Genomic DNA, 23,464 nt, shown 5'->3' on the forward strand with positions numbered 1-23,464 from the left:
ACAGTGAAAAATTAAATTCATTCATAAGTTTTAAAATAATGTATAATTCAAGGTGTTTCTTTGTACTACTTTCTACTCCACCATGTGAAAGGTTATTTTTAAATAAGTAGAATTATGTTCATGGATACCCGAAAAGAATCCCTCCCCCCATTTCCCTATTTAATGTTGATGATATATATGGAGTATTAGAAAAGAATAGTATCATGCTGGAATTGAGAATCACAGAGATTCTCTTTGAATTTCTGGAAAAGGAAATTGCTATTTGGTGCTGCAAAATGAATCTCTTTGTTTTAAAGGAGTAGATAGAAGGATGTCAATATAAATAAATAAAATAATTGATCTGGCTCATGGTAAGATTTATCAGAATGTATAAGCAACATTGATTTCTTCACTTGTTGGGTAAGGTTCACATGCCTGGAAGAATTTCAACAATTTGTGCCCTTTGGATGCACTTGTTTCCTGCCTGGGTAATGGCATGGTTAATGACTATATTGTATCATATTTTGGACACATCATGCAAACACTGAATTCTCTTTGAAGTCCATGATGCCTGGAAATTTTGGATAAAAAAGAGGAAGAGGATGTCCAAAAGCAATGTGGGTGGATTTGATTAAACAACAATGAATACATTATTGAGAGGCCCATAAGGCTGAATTGAAGACAAGTGATTTTGGAGATAATCTAACTGATTGCTAGGAGACAAGACTGACCCCATGACACTTCATCAGCATTTTTCTGCTACCCATCTAGTGGTGGGATTCAGATGTTTTTGCTACCTGTTCTATGGGCGTGGCTTGGTGTGCAAGGTAGAGGAAGGAAACTGTAAAATCTCCATTCCCACACCACTCTAGGGGAAGGTTACTGCAAAATCCCCATTTCCTCCCAATCAGCTGGGACTTGGGAGGCAGAGAAGAGATGGGGGTCAGAGGTGGTGTTTACTGGTTCTCGAACTTGATAGTAGACAGTCCAAGGTTAAGGTTTTTTGGGGAAGAAACCACAGAATCAGGTAGTGCATTCCAGGCACTGATCACTCTGTTGCTGAAGTCATATTTTCTGCAATTGAGTTTGGGGCGGTTTACATTAAGTTTATATCTATTATGTGCTTTTTTATTGTTGCGGTTGAAGCTGAAGTAGTCATTGAGAGGTAGGACATTGTGGCAGGTAATTTTATGAACTATATTTAGAGCAGATCAAAGGCGCCGTAGTTCTAAATTGTCTAAACTCAATATTTCTGTTGCAAGTGGAGAAGTAGAGGACTCTTCTCGTGAAATGGTTCTGGACTCTCTAAATTAATGTCCGATATACAGTGCTGGTTCCAGACAAGTGAGTTGTATTCGAGAATTGGTTTAGTGAATGTTCTGAATGCTCTGGTTAGCAGTATAATATTGCCAGACAAGAAGCTACACAAGATTAGATTAACTACTCTTAATGTCTTTTTGGTAATGTTGTTACAGTGGGCTCTTGTACTTAGATCATTAGATATGAGTACTCCAAGGTCCTTAACAGAGTGAGGGTCAATTACAAGGTTGTGTCCTCCAAGCTTGTATTTTATGTTCTGATTTTTTCTGCCAATGTGTAAGACAGAGCATTTGTTGGTTGAGATTTGTAGTTGCCAATTGTTTGACCATTCTGATACATAGTCAAGGTCTTTTTGAAGGTTAGTAGCATTGTCTGTGGTGTTAAATAGTTTAGCATCCTCGATGAAGAGAACACAATTGCTTATAATATGATCACAAAGGTCATTTATAATGCCTGAATTTTTGGTGCACCATGATTGTGAAAACCTGAGCTTGAGCTCCTATGGTAGAGATATCTAAACCAGGGATCCTCAAACATTTCAGTTTACTAATCCCTTCATAAAGTTTTGTATTGTTCATTGACCCCCAAATTTTTATTATATGAAAATAATTTAATAAACGATGAATAGTCCCATTGATCTTTGGGGGTGTTGATTTGCGTCATTTTGGAGAAACATGGTCTAAACAGAGTTTTCTTGAATATTGAAAAACCGTTTGTCTTCAAAAGACACGGGCAATTGCATAGTTTATGTATATAGTGAAACAGTGCTAGAAGTTTCCTGATGTAGACTGCAGTAATGAATACTTCTGTGGTTTGACAAACTAAACAAAAACAGGAAAAGCAGAAAGAAATAGCCTGCTAAGTAATTATTGTTTGCTTCTGAACTGCCCAGCCTGGTCTCTAGCATGTCCAAATTCCCAAAATAACATTGGGAACCACATTTCAGTGGATCTGAATGTCACTAGACCTGTTCAATCTCTTCGTAAAACTTTGTTCTCCAAATCTCTATCCAAAATATAAAAGAAAGCAGGTGTGGATGGTTTTGTTCTATGTTTTCAAGTAAGAGGCTTTGAAGTAGGTAGATTGATAGACAAACAGACACAAACCATGTTGTAACTAACTTTTTGTCAATATGTATACAGTGATACCTTGTCTTACAAACTTAATTGGTTCTGGGACGAGGTTCTTAAGGTGAAAAGTTTATAAGACGAAACAATATTTCCCAAAGGAATCAATGGAAAAGCAATTAATTCGTGCAACCCCAAAATTCACCCCTTTTGCCAACCGAAGCACCCGTTTTTACACTGCTGGGATTCCCCTGAGGCTCCCCTCCATGAGAAACCCCACCTCCGGACTTCTGTGTTTTTGCGATGCTGCGATTTCACTGAGGCTCCCCTCGCTGGGAAACCCCACCTCTGGACTTCCGTTGCCAGCGAAGCGCCTGTTTTTGCGCTGCTGGGATTCCCCTGCTGGGATTTCCCTGCAACATCGCAAAAACACAGAAGTCCGGGGGTGGTGTTTCCCATGGAGGGGAGCTCAGGGGAATCCCAGCAGCGCAAAAATGGGTGCTTTGCTGGCAATGGAAGTCCGGAGGCGGTGCATCACAGTGGTGGCAGTGGGTTTGTAAGGTGAAAATAGTTTGTAAGAAGAGGCAAAAAAATCTTAAACCCTGGGTTTGTATCTCGAAAGTTTGTATGACGAGGCGTTTGTAAGATGAGGTATCACTGTATATTGTACATACTGTCTTCAATTTAGGCATATGTCTGTTATTTTACAGCAGTGGTTCCCAATCTTTTTTTGGCCATGCCCCACCTAAGCATCTCTAAAATTCTGATCCCCCCCCCCGTGAGATATAATTCTTACTATTCAAAAAATGAACTCCTCATGCGGAAGAAGCTTAAAACGCCATTAAAAATCAAATCCCCCCCCCCCGTTCATGCCCATGTTGAGAACCACTGTTTTACAGTAACATAAAAGTAACTGCCTTTTACTTACTGTATCAAGCAACTCTTAAGTCTTGCATAAATCAAAGTGTTAGCTGCTTCCCAGTTTTATGGTGTAAATGCAGACAATTGACTGTGACTGTAACTAAATTTTCACTTCCTTCATGACAGAAATCAACACATTTTGTTACCTCAACCCAAGAATGGATTTTGGAAGGAGAGGTCTTGCTTATCAGAATCACTGCAGTTTCTGACTGTTAGTGCTGAACTACTACTGCTTATACATTAGTCCATACATAGTATATTCAGAATTCCTGTTTGTGTAATAAATACATTACAGGCTTTTGCAGAAGTTGATGCAGCGGTAAAATGCTCCCGGCTTGCTCGTGCCTGTCAGTCATTGGAGAGCCGGTTGTGAAGAGAGCGCAGGGCTACGTCCACCTGCCCAGACGCCGCCATTTGGATTATTTTACCCTCTGTGCATGCTCAAAGTGTTCTGTGCATGCGCAGAGAGTAAAAGAACACAAATGGCAGCGTCCAGGCAGGTGGGTGGAGCTTCGCGCTTGTTTTGCAACTGGTTCCCTGATGACTGACAGGCGCGAGCGAACTGAGAGCATTTCACCTCTGAGTAGATGTCTTGATAGTAAGGATAGAGTCCCCTCCCCCTTGCTGGATCTTTGTTTTGCATTGCAGATGAATCAAAAATGTAGCAAGGAAAAAAACCATTCCATGCTCCTGCAGATGACTGTAACTAACAATTCATTTTATGCTGTGCAGGCATATACAGAAGTCACTGCCAAGACATGTTATGGGTCTTTAGAGACTGAGTTATTGTTAAGTGAGTTAATGAGTTATCAATTTAGTTTCTCTGCAGAAACATGTGTTTTCTATAGAAGTTCAGTCACATGTTAGATTTCTACACAAATACTATACTTAGAATTTCTTAAACAAGATTCGGCAGTTTGAACTGTAAGAAACAAGGAACTTCTTCGCAAATGGTTAGCATGCTTTTGTAGTGCTAGCACTTTTTCAACCTAGCAGAAAGGCATAATAATGAATTCTATTTGATTAGTTCTCTCATGGAAGCCAGTTTTTTGTAGTGGTTCAAATGCTGAGTTAGAAACTGGAAGTACGTGAGTTCTAGTCCTCCCTGACGCATAAAATTTGGTTTCATTACTTTAAGCTATTCACTCTCTCAGCACTGAGGGTTCTTATTGTGGGAAAATAGTCAGGAGAATTACAGTAGGTAGGTATGTCATCCTGAACCAGACAAAGATAAAAGCAGGATGTTGCTTAAATTTTTCTGGGTTTAGAAACATTTCACTTTTCATTATTAGTTTGTCTCCCATTATCGTGGATTTCAAGGGCTAAAAGACAAAGAATTATTACAACAATAGCATGGACATTTTTTGAGATTTAAAAGTTTGAGAGTGTACAGATTGGGTGCACTAAGCCAAAAGCAAAGAAATCATGCCTCATATTAAGCTTTAATATAAACTCAGTTTACGGCAATTCTCCGGGAATCAGGTTTAGTCAATTCATTATTTAAAATACACCAGTCTTTTCTCAAGCCACAGTCCAGACTGGATTTTTGTCTCTAATCAGATATAGAGTAGGTATTTTACATTTCTGTGAATTTTATTCAGTGCAGAACATGACTGAGCTCAACTGTGTAAGGTTAATATGTGACAACATAATACAATTTTACAAACTTTGCTTTTACAATAGTATGTATTATATGAAATTTAGTTACTGAGCATGTAAATTATGTTAAGGGGCGTGCATAAGTGCACCTTTGTGCCTACCGTTCCTGTCCTAATGTCTTTTTTAATCTTTTCTATATCTACTTTATACTTATATTATGTTAAACATACTACAATACAATACTATATTTGTATGACAAATAAAAATAAATAAATAAAAAATAAAAATAAAAATGTAAGATAATACTGTGTTCAACACCTTATTCAAGAAAGTTGCAGTTCCTGAAAAGTGAAGAAACGTGTGAATTGATATCCTCTTGTTGTTGCAATTTTGAAAGTGTATCTATAGTTTATAAAATATGCTTTTTTAAGACATGGCATTATATTAAAAAAAAAGAAGCTGCAGAACTTTCCCATGGCCGCAACTAATGATGTAAACTTATTTTGTTTAAAAGAATAAGAGGTAGAGATGTAAAAAACTGTAGCAACATATTTCAGTATTTGGAATTTGTCAAATAAGTGAAATGAATTGTACAGTATGTGTTAATTTAGTTGCCTGCCAGGTTTTCAAAAGGATCGACTAAAGCACAGTGGCCTCTGCACCTTTCATGTATTGTGATGCCGTTGTCAGCAGGTTAATTTCTTCTTGGCTTGCAGCACATATCACATACTTGGAATTGAACTGGAACCAAACCATTTCCTTTGTGATTCTGATCACATCCCATGCTTTTCACAGCTATGTAAAAACAACTGAAACCGTCTCTCCAGAGATGACTATTCCTATCACTTTTCAAGACTTCTTCCTTTCCTTTCTTCGACTCCTTTCTTTTCTCTTCTCCTTTTTTGGTATTGCAGGAATATATGCTGCTCAAAAAAATAAATAAATAAATAAAGGGAACACTTAAACAACACAGTATAACTCCAAGTACTGTAATGTGAAATCAAACTGTCCACTTAGGAAGCAACACTGATTGACAATCAATTTCACATGCTGTTGTGCATATACAACTTTGTACAGAGCAAAGTATTCAATGAGAATATTTCATTGATTCAGATCTAGGATGTGTTATTTGAGTATTCCCTTTATTTTTTTGAGCAGTATATTTTCATAAGGTAGCGTTGGTGCCTCCAGAGTTGACTCCTGTATAGCTAGACCAGGGATCGGCAAGCTTAAACACTCAAAGAGTGACATAGGTCCTAACTGGAAGCCCCCCATTCAATTCTGGAACCGACCAGAAGTCCAGTTCCCCCGCCATGGAGTCTCCTCTTAGCGTGGCATCCTTTTTCCTCTACCAGTCCTAACCGAAAGCCCAATCAATTGTGGAGTTGACCGGAAAACCTGTCTCCTCCTGGCACGCCCTGCTTCCCCTGCCCCAGTGGAAGCTTCTCTCAAAATTGTGATGCTGACTGATGACAGGGAGCCTCAAAAGAGGGATGAAAGAACCACATGGGGCTCCGGAGCTGCAGATTGCTAACGCCTGAGCTAGGGTGAAGGATTGTTGCAGCAAAATCTGTATTTTAGATTTGTTTCCTTTGTGAAAGATAATGCCATAAAGTTGTAATTTTGTGGATACATTTCTAAGAGAGAGCATATTTTGGATTACATACCAAGTAAGAAAAAAAACCTTGTTACGCCCACTTTAAAATTTGGCTTCTGCAACTGCAAAAATATTTTTATGTTTGAAGTCCCTGAACTAGAATGCCTGCTCTTCTCATCAGACTATATTAGTTCATGGGAGGACACACCCATAATGAATAAATCGGTACTTTTAAAGAGAAATCCAAATGAATATATCTCCATTTTACGTTTTTCATTGTTTTCCTAATGTTATGTACCTTAGAACTGAGAAATGAAAGTAACAATCTGCCATCAAACTCACATAGCCTATAAATAGTGCTTCTACATTGAATGAAATTCTTTTAATATTATTGTTGAAATCAAGCAAACAAGTGGCAATGTAAAGAAAAGCAAATATAACTTTTGATACCTGTAACAATAATTTTCAAATGGATGGAAGCAACATTTGATGCTTAATAACAGATTAAAATGGGTGAAACAGTGAAACAGGCCAATTCAGTGTCCCTCAGATTGTTGTGGGGTCGGACAGGCTGTGTGGGCGTGGCTAGGTGGTCATGTGACTGTATGGGCATGGTTAGGTCATGTGAATGGGTGGCCATGGCCAATTTAACAGTCCATTAAACAATGCACACAAATTAAACTTCTATTTGTTTTGGTAATGGGGTATTTTATTTGCTTTCATTTGAATGTTGCTCTTTTGGTTGACTTCTCTTTTTAAGGTTTCAAAATATTCTAGAAAGTAGGGAAGAGGACCTGGGAGAGGTGATGGCAATTGTGGTAGCAGAGTTGCTACAAGGAGATAAAAGAGAGGTAACAAGTGAGATTGACGAAGTATTTAGGATCCAGTCTAACTACGCTAGGTGACATTATCTGCTGAGGGAGATCCACATAAGATTTGCATAGAAAACATTCAGGGATAATGTATACGCAGCCACAAGAGGGGAAACATTAACTTACAAGGGCAGAGAAATTAACATCTTGAAACAGATTGCGAGAAGCATAAGGGAACGCAGATGGGATTACAGATCACTAGCAAACATACTAAATAAAAAGAGCATTATGTTCAGATGGATCCTCCCGGAGGGGATGCTGATCAAGTAGAAGGGAGAAAGGTGATCAATTATCCAGTATAGAAGGGAAAACAGAGAGTGGGCAAAATTTAGAGGTAGAAAATCAAGAGGAAGAGCAAAAGATGGAGGAAAAGGAGAAGGTGGAAGGAACAAAGCAACTAGAGAAAACAAACAAAAAAGCAAACAGTAAAAACAAAATACAAACAGCATTAGTATTATTAGTAAATGTATATGTACCAAATAAAACACTTTTTTTTTTACTAGCAGCTCCATGAGGAGTTAGTAACAATTAATTACAAAAAATATGTCTGATAGGTGATTATAATGGAATAATTGACCCCCCGGATAGGGAAAAAAGAGAAAAAGAAAAGAAAAAATACATTTCCAAATACAGAAGAATTGAATCTAAAAGACATGGTGATTGAGACATTAAAAAAAAAACAATATACATTCTACTCAATGCCACATCTATCATTATCAAGAAATGATTTGGCTTGGATTAATAAGATTTCCCTTGATTTGTCCTCACTTTCTTATCTTTTAACTTCTTAGAAGTTAAAGACATGGAGCTTAAATACCAAATTATTGCTTTCTTACTGTGTGCTAAACTATACTCATCTTCCCTAGCTAATTCATTTTAACAAAACCAGGAGGGAAAGTTGAACATTAGACAGGCATATAACTCAACTCTCTGTTGTAATACTCTTATTTTGGAATTGTGTATCGCACAGGTTGCACTCAGCTATATGGCATATCATACAAAATGTTAATATAAAGTGCTAATATAGCTTAATTTCAACAAGAAAGGCCAAGGAAATTGGAAATGCATTGGTATTCGTCTTTTTCCCTTTGTAGGGTATTTTCTTATTTTATTAATGTATTATTTCATTACTTAAACTAAATAAACACACAACTGACCAGGTTTTTTAAGTGAATAATATATCTCTATATTAATGTGACATGAAGCTGTTGTAAGCTATTCTTCTAAAGATGAACTGATCAAATCTTATTCCTAGTTTTTCGGAAGGAGATACTAGGGATTCTTTGTTCTTAGAACCTGTGGCTAAAAAACATCATGAATTTCTATTATTGGGATATAAAAATAAAAATGCAGAGATTAAATCATGTACGATACTTCCATCAAGTGATTTGCATCTCACAAGGGGCACCTTTGTGTGTATAAAATGTATGAAAAAGTTATGTGTACATTTCAGTTCTGGATTATTGATTGTTGATGTATGCTGAGTACAGATTAGGAAGGGAATAGAAAATAAATCGGTAAGTGTTGTATTGCCTCTGTACAAATCAATGGTGAGACCACACTTGGAGTACTGTGTACAGTTCTGGTCACTGCACCTCAAGAAGGATATAATGGAACTGGAAAAGGTGCAAAAAAAGGGCAACAAGAATGATAAAGGAAATGGAGCACCTCCCTTATGATACCAGGTTGCAACGCCTTGGTCTCTTCAGCCTTGAAAGATGGCATTTAAGGGGTGACTTGATCGAAGTGTATAAAATCATGCATGGGGTAGAAAAGGTGGATAAAGAAAAAATATTTTCTCTATCACACAATGCTAGGACAAGGGGGCACCCCCTAAAGCTCATAGGTAAGAAAGTGAGGACAAATCAAGGGAAATATTTCTTCACCCAGAGGGTCGTTGCTTTATGGAATTCACTTCCAGAAGAGGTCGTGACTGCTGTCAGCCTTGGTAGCTTCAAGGCAGGATTAGACAGATTCATGGATGCCAAGTGTATCGGTGATTATTAAAACGGATGTCCATGTGCCGCCTCTATGTTTGTTGAGGCAGGCAGGATTCCCTTGAGTACCATTTGTTTGGGGTCAGTGAAAAGGGAGGGTCTTGCCTTCTATTTCTGCTCAAGATCCCCAAGGACAATTGGTGGGCCACTGTGTGACACAGAATGCTGGACTCGTTGGGCTTTGGCCTGATTCAGCCTGGCTCTTCTTATTTATTTTTATTTTTATTTATTTGATTTTTTATGCCGCCCTTCACCTTAGACTCATGTTAGCAATAGCATTTTTTTAACAGAGCAAAGCTATTGCCCCCACAATCCGGGTCCTCATTTTACCCACCTCGGAAGGGTGGAAGGCTGAGTCAACCTTGAGCCGGTGATGAGATTTGAACCGCTGACCTTCAGATCTACAAGTCAACTTCAGTGGCCTATAGTACAGCACTCTATCTGCTGCGCCACCCCGGCTCATTATGTTCTTATGTTCAGTTCGGCCCTAATTCATCTAATCTGTATTCCATTTTATTATTATTTTTAATTCAAGGGATTTATTCTGTAGTCTTTATCTGAATTGATAGAACACTGCTCAAAAAGCCAAGTATATCCAGTTTATATTATCTTTAAAGTCTGAATATAGTAATAGATAGTTATATTCGTACATGATTTACATAACCAATAATGTATTTCTTTAAGATAAAGAAAGATTTTTTTTTATTTTAACATGAAATAAAGAATATTTGTCATGAAATTAAAAAATGCTTGGAACATTCTTTTTAAATCAATAGCTTTCTGTTGAGTGTCTTAATTACAGAGAGGATTCTTCAGACAGACTTCTCATTGTTAAGAAAAACTGGTGTGTACTAACAGCTGGATATTGGGGTAAATTATGCATTTGCTAGTGATGGAAAGAGAATTGATTAACATAAATTTAGACTGGCTATTAAAAGTTCTTTTATTCATTAATCTGGTCTTAGAGCCATAAATAAACACTTTGAAAATGTATTTAGAGTAATATAGATGCATATATTAAAATATTGGTAGTACTTATATTGCATTCTTCAGTTTTTAATGTCTTCATAATTAACTGAAAGGTATTTTTCCCTTGTTATAAAACTGTTGCTAGCGATCTCTGAATCATTTAAATTTATTTCCAGAAATTGATATGGCCATATACTTGATCTGCTTGGTACAGATTCTATTACATTTGCTCTTTCTTATGGATTAAATCAGAGGTCCCCAACCTTTTTTGCACCAGGGACCGGCTTTCAACTAGACCAGTTTTCCATGGCCCGGTGGGGGGGGGGGGAGCTAGCTGTCAGCGGCGCCGTAAAAGGGGCGATCAAGAGAGGAATGGGTGAATGAATGGACGGAGGGTGGGAAGGAAGGAAGGAAAGAGGGAAGGTACAGGAACAGAAGAAGGGTGCAAAGAAGCAAAGAAAGGTGTGAAAGGGGAGAGTAAGAGAGGAAGGAGTGAAAGAAGGGAATGAGGGAGGAAAGAAGGGAGGAAGGAAAAGGAAAGCAAGAAATGGAGGGAGGAAAGGAAGGGAGGAAAGGAAGGAAGGAAGGAAGAAAGAAGGAAAGAGGGAAGGGACAGGAACAGAGGAAGGAAGCAAGGAAACTTATGAAAGGGGAGAGTAAGAGAGGAAGGACTTGAGGGAGGGAGGGAAGAAGGTAGGAAGGAGAAAGAAAAGAAATAGAGGAAGGAAAGGTAAAAGAGAGAAAGAAAAAGAGCAAGAAAGAAAGAAAGAAAGAAAGAAAGGCAACTTCAAAGAAAGGCTCACTGAGCATCTCTCACTCTCTCTCTCTTTCTATCCCTCTTTCTTTCTTTCTCTTCCTTTCTCTCTCTCCTCTTCCTTTATCTCCTCTTTCTCTCCCCCCTCTCTCCCCCTTTCCCTCTCTCTTTCTCTCTCCCTCTCTTGCTATCTCTCCCCCCTTTCCCTCTCTTTCTCCCTCTCTTTCTCTCTCTCCCCCCTCTCTCTTTCTCTCTCTCTCCCCCTCTTTCTCTCTCTTCTTCTCACTTTCTCTCTCTTGTTTTCTTTCTGTCTCTTTTGCTTTCTCTCTCTCTCTCTTTCTCTCTTGTTTTGTTTCTCACGCTCTTTCTCTCTCTTGTTCTCTCTCTCTTGCTATCTCTTTCTCTCCCCGCCTTTCTCCCACTCTCTCTTTCTCACTTTCTCTCTATCTTGCTGTCTGTTGCTTTCACTCACTCTCGTTCTCTCTCCGTTCTTCTCAGCGGTGACGCGCGCACGCCCTGCCCGCCTCACATTTGCCGAGAGGACTTTCGCCCCGGGCTCTCAGCAAGGGGGTTTGCATGAGAGGCGGGGCCGGCGGAAGGTGATATTCAATGTCGGGGGCGCACGGGCGGTCTTGCGCGCGCTCCCTATCTCCCTGCTAGCCCACTCGGAATACGTATTCAAAATAAGAAAAGCCTTTGCCGGCGAAGGCTTTTCTTATTTTGAATACAGTATTCCGAGTGGGCTAGCAGGGAGATAGGGAGCGCGCGCAAGACCGCCCGTGCGCCCCCGACATTGAATATCACCTTCCGCCGGCCCCGCCTCTCATGCAGCCCCCTTGCTGAGAGCCCGGGGCGAAAGTCCTCTCGGCAAATGTGAGGCGGGCAGGGCGTGCGTTCCGGGTGCGGGAGGAGCTGCGGTGAAAGGCAGGAGGTGGCAGAGGAGCAGAGGGGGCAAATCGGGCGGGCGGTGGGCAGCGCGGAAAGGCCGAGGGGGCCCTGGCGCCGCGGACCGGCTGAAAACCCCCAGCGGCCCGGTGCCGGTCCGCGGACCGGCGGTTGGAGACCCCTGGATTAAATAAGGAAGACATTGTGGCTAACAAAAGCTCTAAAGCAGGGGTGTCAAACTAAAGGCCTAGTGGCCAGATTTGGCCCACCGGTTACTTAGATCTGGCCTAAGGCTGTGGGGCCAACCTGGAAATAGCGAAAGACTGGCCTTCAGTGCCTCAGACCGACCAGGTGCTGATCTATAACTTGGTGGTGGCTGGCAGCATGCTAGAGGAAACAATGGCAGCTGAAAACAGAGCTCCATTTTTGCTAGCAGCGTGCTGGAGGAGGCCATGGTAGCCGAAAACGGAGCTCAGGAGAGCCACATCCGTTTCCACTGGTGGCATGCTAGTAAAACAAACTACAGTGGTCCCTCGTCTTACGAACGCCTCTTCTAACGAACTTTTCGAGATACGAACCTGGTGTTTAAGATTTTTTTGCCTCTTCTTCTGAACTATTTTCACTTTACGAACCCAAGCTGCTGGCACTGGGATGCCCCGCCTCCAGACTTCCATTGCCAGCCAATGCGCTGGGATTCCCCTGAGCCTCCTTTCGCTGGGAATCCCCACCTCCAGAATTCCATTGCCAGCCGAAGCGCCCATTCTTGCGCTGCTGGGATTCCCCTGAGCCTCCCCTTGCTGGAATTCCCTTCATTTTTGCCGGCGCTGCTTTGAATCCCAGGGAGGGGAACCTCAGGGAAATCCCAGCAGCTCAATAATGGGCGCTTTGGCTGGCAACGGAAGTTCGGAGGTGGGGTTTCCCAGCAAGGGGAGCCTCAGGGAAATCTCAGCAGCGCAAGAACGGGTGCTTCAGCTGGCAATGGAAGTCCGGAGGTGGGGATTCCCAGCAGCGCAAGGCAAAAGGGGTGAGTTTTGGGATTGTACGCATTATTCGCTTTTACATTTATTCCTATAGCAAACATTGTTTCATCTTACGAACTTTTCTACTTACAAACCTCATCACGGAAAGAATTAAGTTCGTAAGACGAGGTACCACTGTACTAGCAAAAGTAGCATTTCATCACAAGGAAAGGAGGCATGCAGAATTGTTTCCACTTTTGCATTTGAGCATCTAAGAAGGGACAGGAAAGTAGAAAGAGAAAATAAAATAATAATGTGATTTTTCCAGCCTCCTTTGATTTATATATTTGTGTACACACACACACATTTATAAAATTAGTGTTATATACACATTACACAAACTCTTTAAATTAAGTTCAATACATGTAGCCTACATGCAGTTTTGAAATATTGGGATCCAAGGTTTTAGATTTTTCCTCTTTCTGAACAAAGTTACTCATTTTACTAAATAATTGAAATTCTTAAAATATTAGTCACAATGGAGCTCACTGTGAAATATGGAACAGAATAAAGTGCTATTACGTTCAAATAATTACTCTAAAAAAATAATGGTCTGTAAAATAATGGAAATATTGAACCATGTAGAATGAATTAAATAACAATGATTTAATCAATTGAAAAGTTGAAAATGACATTGCAGTATAGAGCACAATCTTAACTATCAAATTCTGTTTTACCCTAATTCTTGAAATACAATATTTACTGGAACTATGCAAAAGCAAAGTATGTAAAAGCAAAGCAAAGTATAAGGTAGGACAGCTATTCTGAATTTTTCCAACCTTTCTTTAGCACAAAATCGACTATTCTGACCACACCAAGAACACCCAAAATGTTCCAACAATGTTTGAATCTCACTGGAGGAGGTCTGAACTGCTGGAAGTCAGGATGCTTCAGGTGAAATTGGAATGGCCCATCCTGATCTCAAAACAAAGCACGAGCTCAGAACATTTGAAAGCTGAAATATGCCCACTCTCTCCTAGGAACTTGCATGAAGAAGAAAGCATTTTTAAACTACGAGTTCACTTCTAAACAAACTGAAGATTTGATTACAACTTACCAATCTTAGGCCCATGAAAACAATTCAAAAGAATGTTTCATTAATATGGAGCAAAGAGTCTCTCCTTCAAATATTAGAGTCACAATGTTTTTCCCTGTCTGTCTTCACTTTTGTTTGTACAAGGGGTTCCAGTGCAAAGAGTTCTTGTAAGAATAACCTTGATTGTCCATGCCTGCACGGAAAACCCATGAAAAACCTCTGAAACCACCATAGCTGTTTTTAAAAGGACGTCGTTACTTCAATACTTGAAAGACTTCCTTCTAATACTTTCATAATGAATACTTTTAAAAAAGACATTAGACATTGTATTCATAATAAAACCTTATTAAGCACAGCAGGGGTGGGTTCTAACTTACCTCGCCGCAGGTTAACTTTCTCCCATATGTGCAGTGCCGATTTTTTTTTAATGGAAAACAAGATGGTGGCATGTATGCAGTGGTGGGAACTCAGCTTCTGTGCAAGCACAGAAGAAAAAAGTCAACAAAAAAATTCCTGCCCCAAAAAGATGGCAGCATCTGCCACCGACAGAACCGGCTTTGTGATGTCACCAGCGGTTTGCTACTGTGCGAATCGGGAGGAACCCACCTCTGAAGCATTTCAACTCTTAACAATAAATAAAAATAAATAAATAAAATATTTAATATACCACAAGTGTAATGGCTGCTATAGAAATTTGATAGATATAAATCAATACATAAATATTTGCACTTTTCTTTTTTCTTTCCCCTTTTTAGATTAAAGTCTTTAATGCTCTGTTTCTTTTTTCTTTGTTTCTAGGAAATTCCACTTACTTAGATGATCATGGGCCAGCTCCTCGTAAGGTGAGATGCTTTGTACATTATGTTACATTCAACTAGATTCTATTTATTTTATTTATTTATTTATTTTGTCCAATACACAATGAGAGTTTTAGTGTATATATACACATAGTAAAATACACGATGAAGGTTATAGAGGAGATACTCATGGTAAAATATATCTATGAAAGAATAGAAAAGAAGATATAGTAATAGAACAGAAGAGTAGAAGAAAAGATTATGTTCTGTTATTCCATTTTTCTGCCACTGTAGTTTATAAATGATAACACATGCTGAGTAATGACATAATTTTGTCCCATGAGAAAGGCATAGCACAAACAATTGCTCTAATATGGTACTTGGGTGTAAAATTGGAGTTGGAAGTTTTCACACTAAGATCTTTACTTTATAGAATTTATCAAGAACAGATGGAAAAAATGGAGTTATTATTTCCCTCACTTTTTGGTATCCCCTTTTAAAATTAATAACTGAACTGGTTAGTATTTATGATTCATTTGTGCCAGATAGAAAAAGTGTTTGCATTTGTCTTGACTTTTAATAGTTTTTGATTTTGATCTCTTTCCTTTCTTGTATGTTGGCTTTCAAGGACTGATGTGGATTGTAGTTTTAGTCACGTTATCTTGATTTTAACAATATTATTTAATTCTATTATTTTTTATTTTGTTTTAGGTTACTGGAGATATTTTTATTAAGACAGAATGCAATATAAAAATATGTGCATAAGATCACTTTCATAAAATGGTCAGCAGTGATCAACAAGTTTAAAAATAGTTTGCAGTTAAATCAGTTGTGCTTTATGCCAGCCTTAGTATTATCTATAAGCATTGCTATTTCTATTTTATTTTTGAAAGGTTGCTATGCACACTGAGAAGTATTTTGAAAAACTGTATTATTTGTCTGTCCTTAACATACTTGTTAATTCAAAAAGAGATCATTTATTTTCTTCTTAATAACTGCTGTGACATCATTGTAATAAAAATAAGACAAATTTGGCTTTTCAATCTTAACTCTCCCAATTATTCTTTCTATTCTAGTGGTCAGAGTTTGTGCCAATAGAGGTACTATCATAAATCAAAGAACAATAATTTAAAATTTTATATGTGTTTTAAATAGTAATGACATACAGTATTTCTATAATATATTTCCACTATTGGTCTCACTTTATACTCTTTTTTTCAGTTTGTAACAATGTAAGAATCAAGTGAAAATTATTTGAACTATCTCAACTCTAGATAACTACACACAGATCAGCAGAGAGAAAATAAAGCACAATTCATAAAATAAAATAGAATTTATAAAGAAAAATGGATCTTAGTTTTCTTGACACCAATAAAGAAATGGTTAGAGATTTTGGAGGCTGGGAAAAGAAACTGAGAAATTTGCACTTTTCTGATTTCAGAATAACTTATTTTGGTTATCCAAAGCAACCAGTGAATTTTGGCATTTAAAAAATTTTGGAGACCCACATCCTGCATGTCATGATGAGAATGTATTAATAAATCAAGAATAAGTTAGATTGGTTAAATAAATTTTGCTTCTGGAAACTGAGTAAACCATACACAATTTTTAATATTCTAGCTTGATCAGAAAAGATCCATTTTCTTTATTTGGTTTAGCCTTGCTCATTTTTTCTATTTAATTATAATTTATATTATAGTCCTGATTTTATATTTACTTCTATTTTATTTTATAAATCATTGTCTTTTATTTTTTCTCTCTGCTGATTTCATAAGTTTTGATTATTTGTCTATGTTGTATGATTGAATATCTCTCTCTATCTCTCTTGGAATAGAAGCCATATAAATTCTCTTACTGTTTCTGGTGCTTATTTATATCCCATCTTTATATTTTTAAAAATAACTCAAGATAGCATATGCATTAGTCTTTGGGATACAGAAGTACAGTAAATGAAAATTGGATATCTTTGGTTGAGGTCAGCATTGTATGCAATATTGATGATGTTTTGTTTTAAATAGGAAATAATAGAATTGTTTTTGTTTTCTATGACCAAAATAGGTATTCTACATTCAAAATAGGAATGAAGTGTGATTTACAACTATTAAATCTTAGAATATCCAAGAATTCAAGGGTTCTAGTGTAAGAAAGGCTATGTTTATTTTTCAATTATTTAGCCTGTGCAAAAAAATTAAATCCAGTTCACATTCCAATTCAGTACATTATTTAAAAAATCCAGGAGAAAAGAATAAAAATTCTTCTAGTTTTAAGTAAAACAAAATATAAATTTTATTACTAACTAAACATAGAAAATTTGGCTGCCTACATTTATGAGAATATTACTGTTAGAGTCATTCTCTATGAAAACCCATTCAGAGGTGGCATTTACTTGCTACCAATTCTTTTGAAGGCAAAGCACTTACATCCAGTTAGTTTTTCTAAAATGAAAGGAGAAAGTGTTATGGATAGTTAGTCTTCTTGGTACTTAGGGAATTGAATATTTGAGGATATTAATTTTCAACAGTATTTTTCTATTCTTATAAAGTTGCCAGCGGTATTTAATCTTTGAGCAACATTCAATTTAGCCTACAAAGCAGAGAGTATGAGAATTTGTTGCATAATTGTTTCCTGTTATTGAATAAAGCTTTTGATACAACAAAGCAAACCTAGTGTTGGCTCCTTTTGATCTATTTTTGAAGTTCTGTTTACTATTTCTTTAGTTGGTCAGCCCAGATTACGGTCATTTGAGGTTTGAAATTCAAAGTAATTTAAATGCTCAAATTTAAAATTAATTCCCTTTTGAAACTTAAAAGTGAGGTGGATTTTCCTTGCCAGATAGCTCAAATGGCTCGTATCCTCTTCTTAATTACTCTTAAATAAAAATAATCATTTATTTCTGTGGAGATTCTCAGTCACCTAGGTCATAGTTGCCCCAAAGGTGCTTTTTCAAGAGTAAACTGGACTTCCTTATTTTTCTTTGAAGACATTTTGCTTCTCATCTAAGAAGCTTCTTCAATTTTGAAAAAAGAAAATATTCCTCTTCAGTTGTAATAAAGCAGATGTAAAAATCACTGGCCTGAGATTGGGTTCTTGTTGAATCTTATTGGGCCATAAATCTTAGATGTCTGATTATCTTCAAAATCCCTTGGAGGGCTAACTGAATCTCAGGCCAGTGATTTTTGCAACATTTTGCAAAAATGTCTTCAAAGAAAAAACAAAAAGTGCAGTTGCCTCTTGAAAAAGCACCTGTGGGATAATCATTTATTTCCTACAAATGTAACGGGTTTAAATCTCTATTATATAACATTTTATTTACTGGAAGCCTATACAGATACATTTTGGCATATTTTTATTTTTAAATGGGAGCCCTCCCTATCCTTGTAATTTAATTGATTGGGGTGAATTGACCAGAAATATAAAAGTAGGCAATTTTGGGAGGAAATCTGCATCTTTGCGTACAAGGGAGTTTCATCTGATGAAGCATTTTATTGCAATGGTAAAGTCTCTGGGGAAAGCTTAAAGAGGTCAGTAAACATCTGTACAAGTTTAGAAGTGGATGAAGAAGCCAAGACTGGACAGTTGTCAAGGCAGTGTGCTTAGTGCAGTGTAATTCTGGCTCTTAATGAGCTGCTTGACCTCAAGTGGCTGGCTGAGAGAACTGAAAGACAGAAATTTTACAGGATCGAGAGACGTAATTGGGGCCTCATTTTTTCCTTCAATATCTTGCTCCGATATTTGAAACAATCATTTCACTTTCAAAACAGGAAATCTTAATACTTAATTTAAATTTCAAGAGAATAAAAGAATAACAAGGATCTAATTTAGGCCAACCCCTTGCTCAAGCAAGAAACTCTATATCAGTGATGGCAAACCTTTTTTGGTTCACGTGCCAAAAGGGTGTGTGTGCACATGGTAACGTGCATGCACTTGCCCACACCCTCACCCCCTGCATATGCATCCCCTTGTGCTGCCCCCTGTGCATGCATAACCCCCCTACACACATACATACAGGCCTCACTGAAGCCTGGGATGGTGAAAAAACAGCCAAACTAGAAGTTCAGAAAAACAGACTTCCGGTTTGCCCGTTGTACTGGTTTTTTGCACTCCAGAGGCTTCAAGGAACAGCACAACGGGCAAACTGGAACTTCCGGTGCTTCTTTTTTGCACTCTGGAGCTTCAGGAAGCTTCCCTAAAGCCTCTGAGGTATGGAAAATAGCACAACTGGCAAACCGGAAGTCTGTTTTTTCAAACTTCTGGTTTGCTCATTGGGCCATTTTCACACACTAGAAGTTTCAGGGAAGCTTCCTGAAGACCTGGAGTGCAAAAAATGACCCAATGGGCAAACCAGAAGTTCTCCAGAGGGTGAAATGGCCTTCCCCAAGGCCAAAAATCAGCTGGCCAGCACATGCATCTATGCTGGAAAAACCTCTGGTGTTGGAGCATCTACAACTTCTGGAGGCAAGCCCTTCCACTGATTGATTGTTCAAACTGTTAGATCTTTCCTTTATTTGTTTCCATCCATTGCTTTTTGTCATGTCTTTGGGTTCTTTGAGGAGTAGATTGAATTCCCTCTTCTCTGTGCGTATTTCAGTGTTTTGGTGTCTCCCTCTCCCAATATTTTAGTTTTTCCACACACTTTTTGGGCTACTGAGCAAGGGACATTAAAAAAGTGCATTGGTGAAAGATAAAATGATAAGAAAGTGGGTTCAAATAAACATTCTTCTGGGGCTTTGCAGGTCATACAAAAGCCCAGGAGAGGGTCTTTTTGTCTTTGAAGATCTCTTCCTAGATGAGAGTTTCTCATCTCTCCTATCAAGGAAAATGCAAGTTGACTCTTGAGGATAATCTGTAAAGATTGTAAATGTTGGAAATCAAACTTTTATTTATATTCTCTTCAGCACAATCTTCAGTTTGCTCTCTCTGTTAATCTTGGACAAAAGCTACATGTAACTCAAAATTATTACTCAAAAGTATTACAATATAATACTACGGGTGGATATAGCATTGCTTCCAGCTGTAGGGATTCAGCTCCAGTGATCTCAGAGGCCGATGTCTTAGAAGAGTGTTTTTCAACCAGTGTGCCGTGGCACACTTGTATGCCATGAGGCATGGTCAGGTGTGCCGGGGGAAATTATACATGGGTTCCCAAACTACCATTTCTGCCAGGATATCCCTTTTGTGTTCATCGAAACAGGCGTCTGTAATATGGCAAATTATTTAGCTTTACTAGATAAGTGGTCAAACCAATGGAAACTGCAGTGTAATGTTTCCAAAGTAAAATAATGCACTTGGGCAAAAGGAATCCTCAGTCTTAGTATTGTATTGACAATTCTGTGTTAGCAAAAACTTCAGAAGAGAAGAATTTAGGGGTAGTGATTTCTGACAGTCTCAAAATGGGTGAACAGTGTAGTCAGGCAGTAGAGAAAGTAAGTAGAATGCTTGGCTGCATAGCTAGAGATATAACAAGCAGGAAGAGGGAGATTGTGATCCCGCTGTATAGAGTGCTGGTGAGACCACATTTGGAATACTGTGTTCAGTTCTGGAGACCTCACCTACAAAAAGATATTGATAAAATTGAACAGGTCCAAAGACGGGCTACAAAAATGATGGAAAGTCTTAAGCATAAAACTTATCAGGAAAGATTTAATGAATCCAGTCTGTATAGTTTGGAGCAATGGTCCCCAACGTTTTTTCCACCAGGGACCAGTTTCAGCAAGACAATTTTTCTATGGCCCAGTGGGGGCGGAAAGGGGCGTGGTTGGGGGCGGGATTAAGCATGGGGGTGCTGGTCCTCCCCGCCCCTCTTTCCCGCCATCGTCCTGTGGCCGGCAGAACCTGCCTCCCAAGCCCTCTTGCCCAGCGGGAGCTAAGCGCTGGAGAGAGGGGGTCAGGCTGGCCCTCCTGCCTCCCCCCAGCCAAAAACGCAAAAGAGCCCCGCGGCAGAAGCCAAAAGAGGCTTGAGCCTCTCGGTCCTTCCCGCCCCTCTGTCCCATCCATCGTCCTGTGGCCGGCAGAACCTGCCTCCCAAGGCCTCTTGCCCGGCGGGAGGCAAAGCGCTGGAGGGAGGGGGTGGCGGCATGAGGGCCGGCAGCTGCTGACTCCACGGACCGGTGCAACATGCCCCACGGCCCGGTACTGGTCCACGGCCCGGTGGTTGGGGACCCCTGGTTTGGAGGACAGAAGGGACAGGGGGGATATGATCGAAACATTTAAATATGTTAAAGGGTTAAAATAAGGTTCAGGAGGGAAGTGTTTTTAATAGGAAAGTGAACACAAGAACAAGGGGGCACAATCTAAGGCAGTGATTTTCAACCTTTTTTGAGCCACGGCACATTTTTTACATTTACGAAACCCTGGGGCACATTGAGCGGGGGGGGGGGGGGCGGCTAAAAAAAGTTTGGGCAAAAAAATTCTCTCTCTCTTCCTCCCCTTCACACTATTTTTTTCTCCCTCCCTTTCTCTCCCTTCCTCCCTTCCTTTCCCTTCCTTCCTCTTTTTTGCTCTCTTTCTCTCTCCCTCCCTCCCTCTATGTCTTTCTCTCTCCTTCCCTCCCTCTCTTTCTCTCTTGTTTCCTTTCTCTCTTTCTCTCTCTCTTTCTTTCTCTTGTTCTCTCTCTCTTTCTTTCTTTCTCTCGCTCTTATTCTCTTTCTCTCTCTCTCTCTTTCTTTCTTTCTCTCGCTCTTATTCTCTTTCTCTCTCTCTCTTTCTTGCTTTCTCTCTCTCTTGCTTTCTTTCTCTCTGAGCTTCGCGGCACACCTGACCATGTCTCGCGGCACACTAGTGTGCCACGGCACACTGGTTGAAAAACACTGATCTAAGGTTAGTTGGGGGAAAGATCAGAAGTAACGTGAGAAAATATTTTACTGAAAGAGTAGTAGATGCTTGGAACAAACTTCCAGTAGATGTGGTTGGTAAATTCACAGTAACTGAATTTAAACATGTCTGGGATAAACATATATTCATCCTAAGATAAAATACAGGAAATGTTATAAGGGCAGACTAGATGGACCATGAGGTCTTTTTCTGCCGTCAATCTTCTATGTTTCTAAAATTAATTTGTCTTCATGGTTTGCTCAAATAAACCTATTGACTCTTTTCAGATATAACAAGCTTCTGTTCTTTGGTTTCTTTCTTACTGCCAGAAACTTGATTATTTAGTATAATCGGGCTTCTGGCTATATTGTGGAAAAGGAGCTTTTCCAGTGCAGAAGTTTAGTTACCTCTCCTACAATATTATGGAAGATGGTTAAAACACATTTTTTCCATTTTAATTGGGAGTTAATTTTAATGTCTAATTTTAATTCTTTTATTTAAGTTGGTATTTGTATTTTTACTATTATAAGCTGCCTAAACAGAAAATTGGGCTGGAAATTAAATTAAATTAAATCAATGATAAACTTTGTTCCTCTCGAACAGCTACAGACATAAACTCCCACATAATTTTATTTAAATGCAACAACTTCATCATTTTTATGGATTTTTGAAACAATCAAGTTAATTTTCCTATTTTCTGTGAGTGGGCATTTTTTTTTAGCTACATGCCACTGTTATTAATATTATTTATATTACTAATACTGTTGGAACCCTCGGGCTTTCCTTGAAGTAAAGATAATGTAGAAATTAGTTATTCATAATAGCACTTCTCAAGTGGGGGGGCTACATGGCCCCCTGGGGGCTCTTATGATATTGCAAGGGGGTTCCAAATGAAAACCATGGCACATGGACCTCAGAAAAAGAGGGGATCACAGAAGAGCAAAGTGTGTTATACTGCAGATACTGTCTTATTGACTTCAGAAAACTCAGTTACTGTATGTGATAATGGGACTTGGACAGGGGTAGAGGAGAAAAACAAGCTCAGAAGGAGACCCTAAACAAACAAACAAAAAGATTGAGGAACACTGCTTTATAGGCGATATCTTTCTATTTGTTGTTGTTATTTCAAAAATAGCTTTTAAAAATAAAGTGAGTGTGGAACATGATTAAGCCAAGGGTATTTATGCAGGCACTGCAATAGACATCTCTGTGGTAAACAGTTAAGATTGACTTGTTTCATCGAATTTAAATGTAGCCCCACCAAGGAGCAAAGGACCCTAAGTGCCACTCTATGTTCTTGTTCCTGCTTTTCTATGGAAATTCTCAACTATCCGTGTCATGGTTGTCCCAAAGGTGCTTTTTTCAGTTTAGAACTAAAGACATTTCTTGGAAGTGAAACATTTTCCAAGAAAATAACCCAAGAAATATCCATTTGCCTTTTGGAAAAAAAAACACCTTTTGCACTGTTCCGGCTTGGATATAATGTAAAATATATTTACCAATTAGTGTATATACCGCTATGAAGTATATATTATCAATGGAGCAGTATTTAAACTTCACAGTTCATTTCTTGAAAGTTCCTACGGTTTATTTTAAAAACTTGAGAATTCCTTAAATTAAAATGTGCAAGAGCATTTCAACCAGGTGAGATGGTGTAATAACAAAATAATTTATTTTAATTTTAAAATAAAAGAGTGCAGAGAAGAGGAACAAGCACAATTAGTGGAACTAGAGTCTAAAACATATAATGCCATGTGTGCATGATGCATCTCCTTGCGTGCCCCCCCGCATTCATGTGCAACCCCACGTGTACCCCACCCTGTGCATGCATAGGTGGCCTCT

At 38.7% G+C, this 23,464-nt stretch overlaps 1 protein-coding gene across 1 annotated transcript in view; it reads left to right on the plus strand.

Annotated features, from left to right (window-relative positions):
• The window catches only part of UST (uronyl 2-sulfotransferase), a 156,129-nt gene that overhangs the window by 34,437 nt on the left and 98,228 nt on the right, over positions 1-23,464 (plus strand). The window contains exon 2 of the mRNA XM_070733691.1: positions 14,814-14,857. Coding sequence (XP_070589792.1) covers positions 14,814-14,857 — 44 coding nt within the window. The remainder of the gene's footprint in view (positions 1-14,813; positions 14,858-23,464) is intronic.

This window comes from Erythrolamprus reginae, chromosome 1, assembly GCF_031021105.1.
Source record: "Erythrolamprus reginae isolate rEryReg1 chromosome 1, rEryReg1.hap1, whole genome shotgun sequence".
NCBI classification, from domain to species: Eukaryota; Metazoa; Chordata; class Lepidosauria; order Squamata; family Dipsadidae; genus Erythrolamprus; species Erythrolamprus reginae.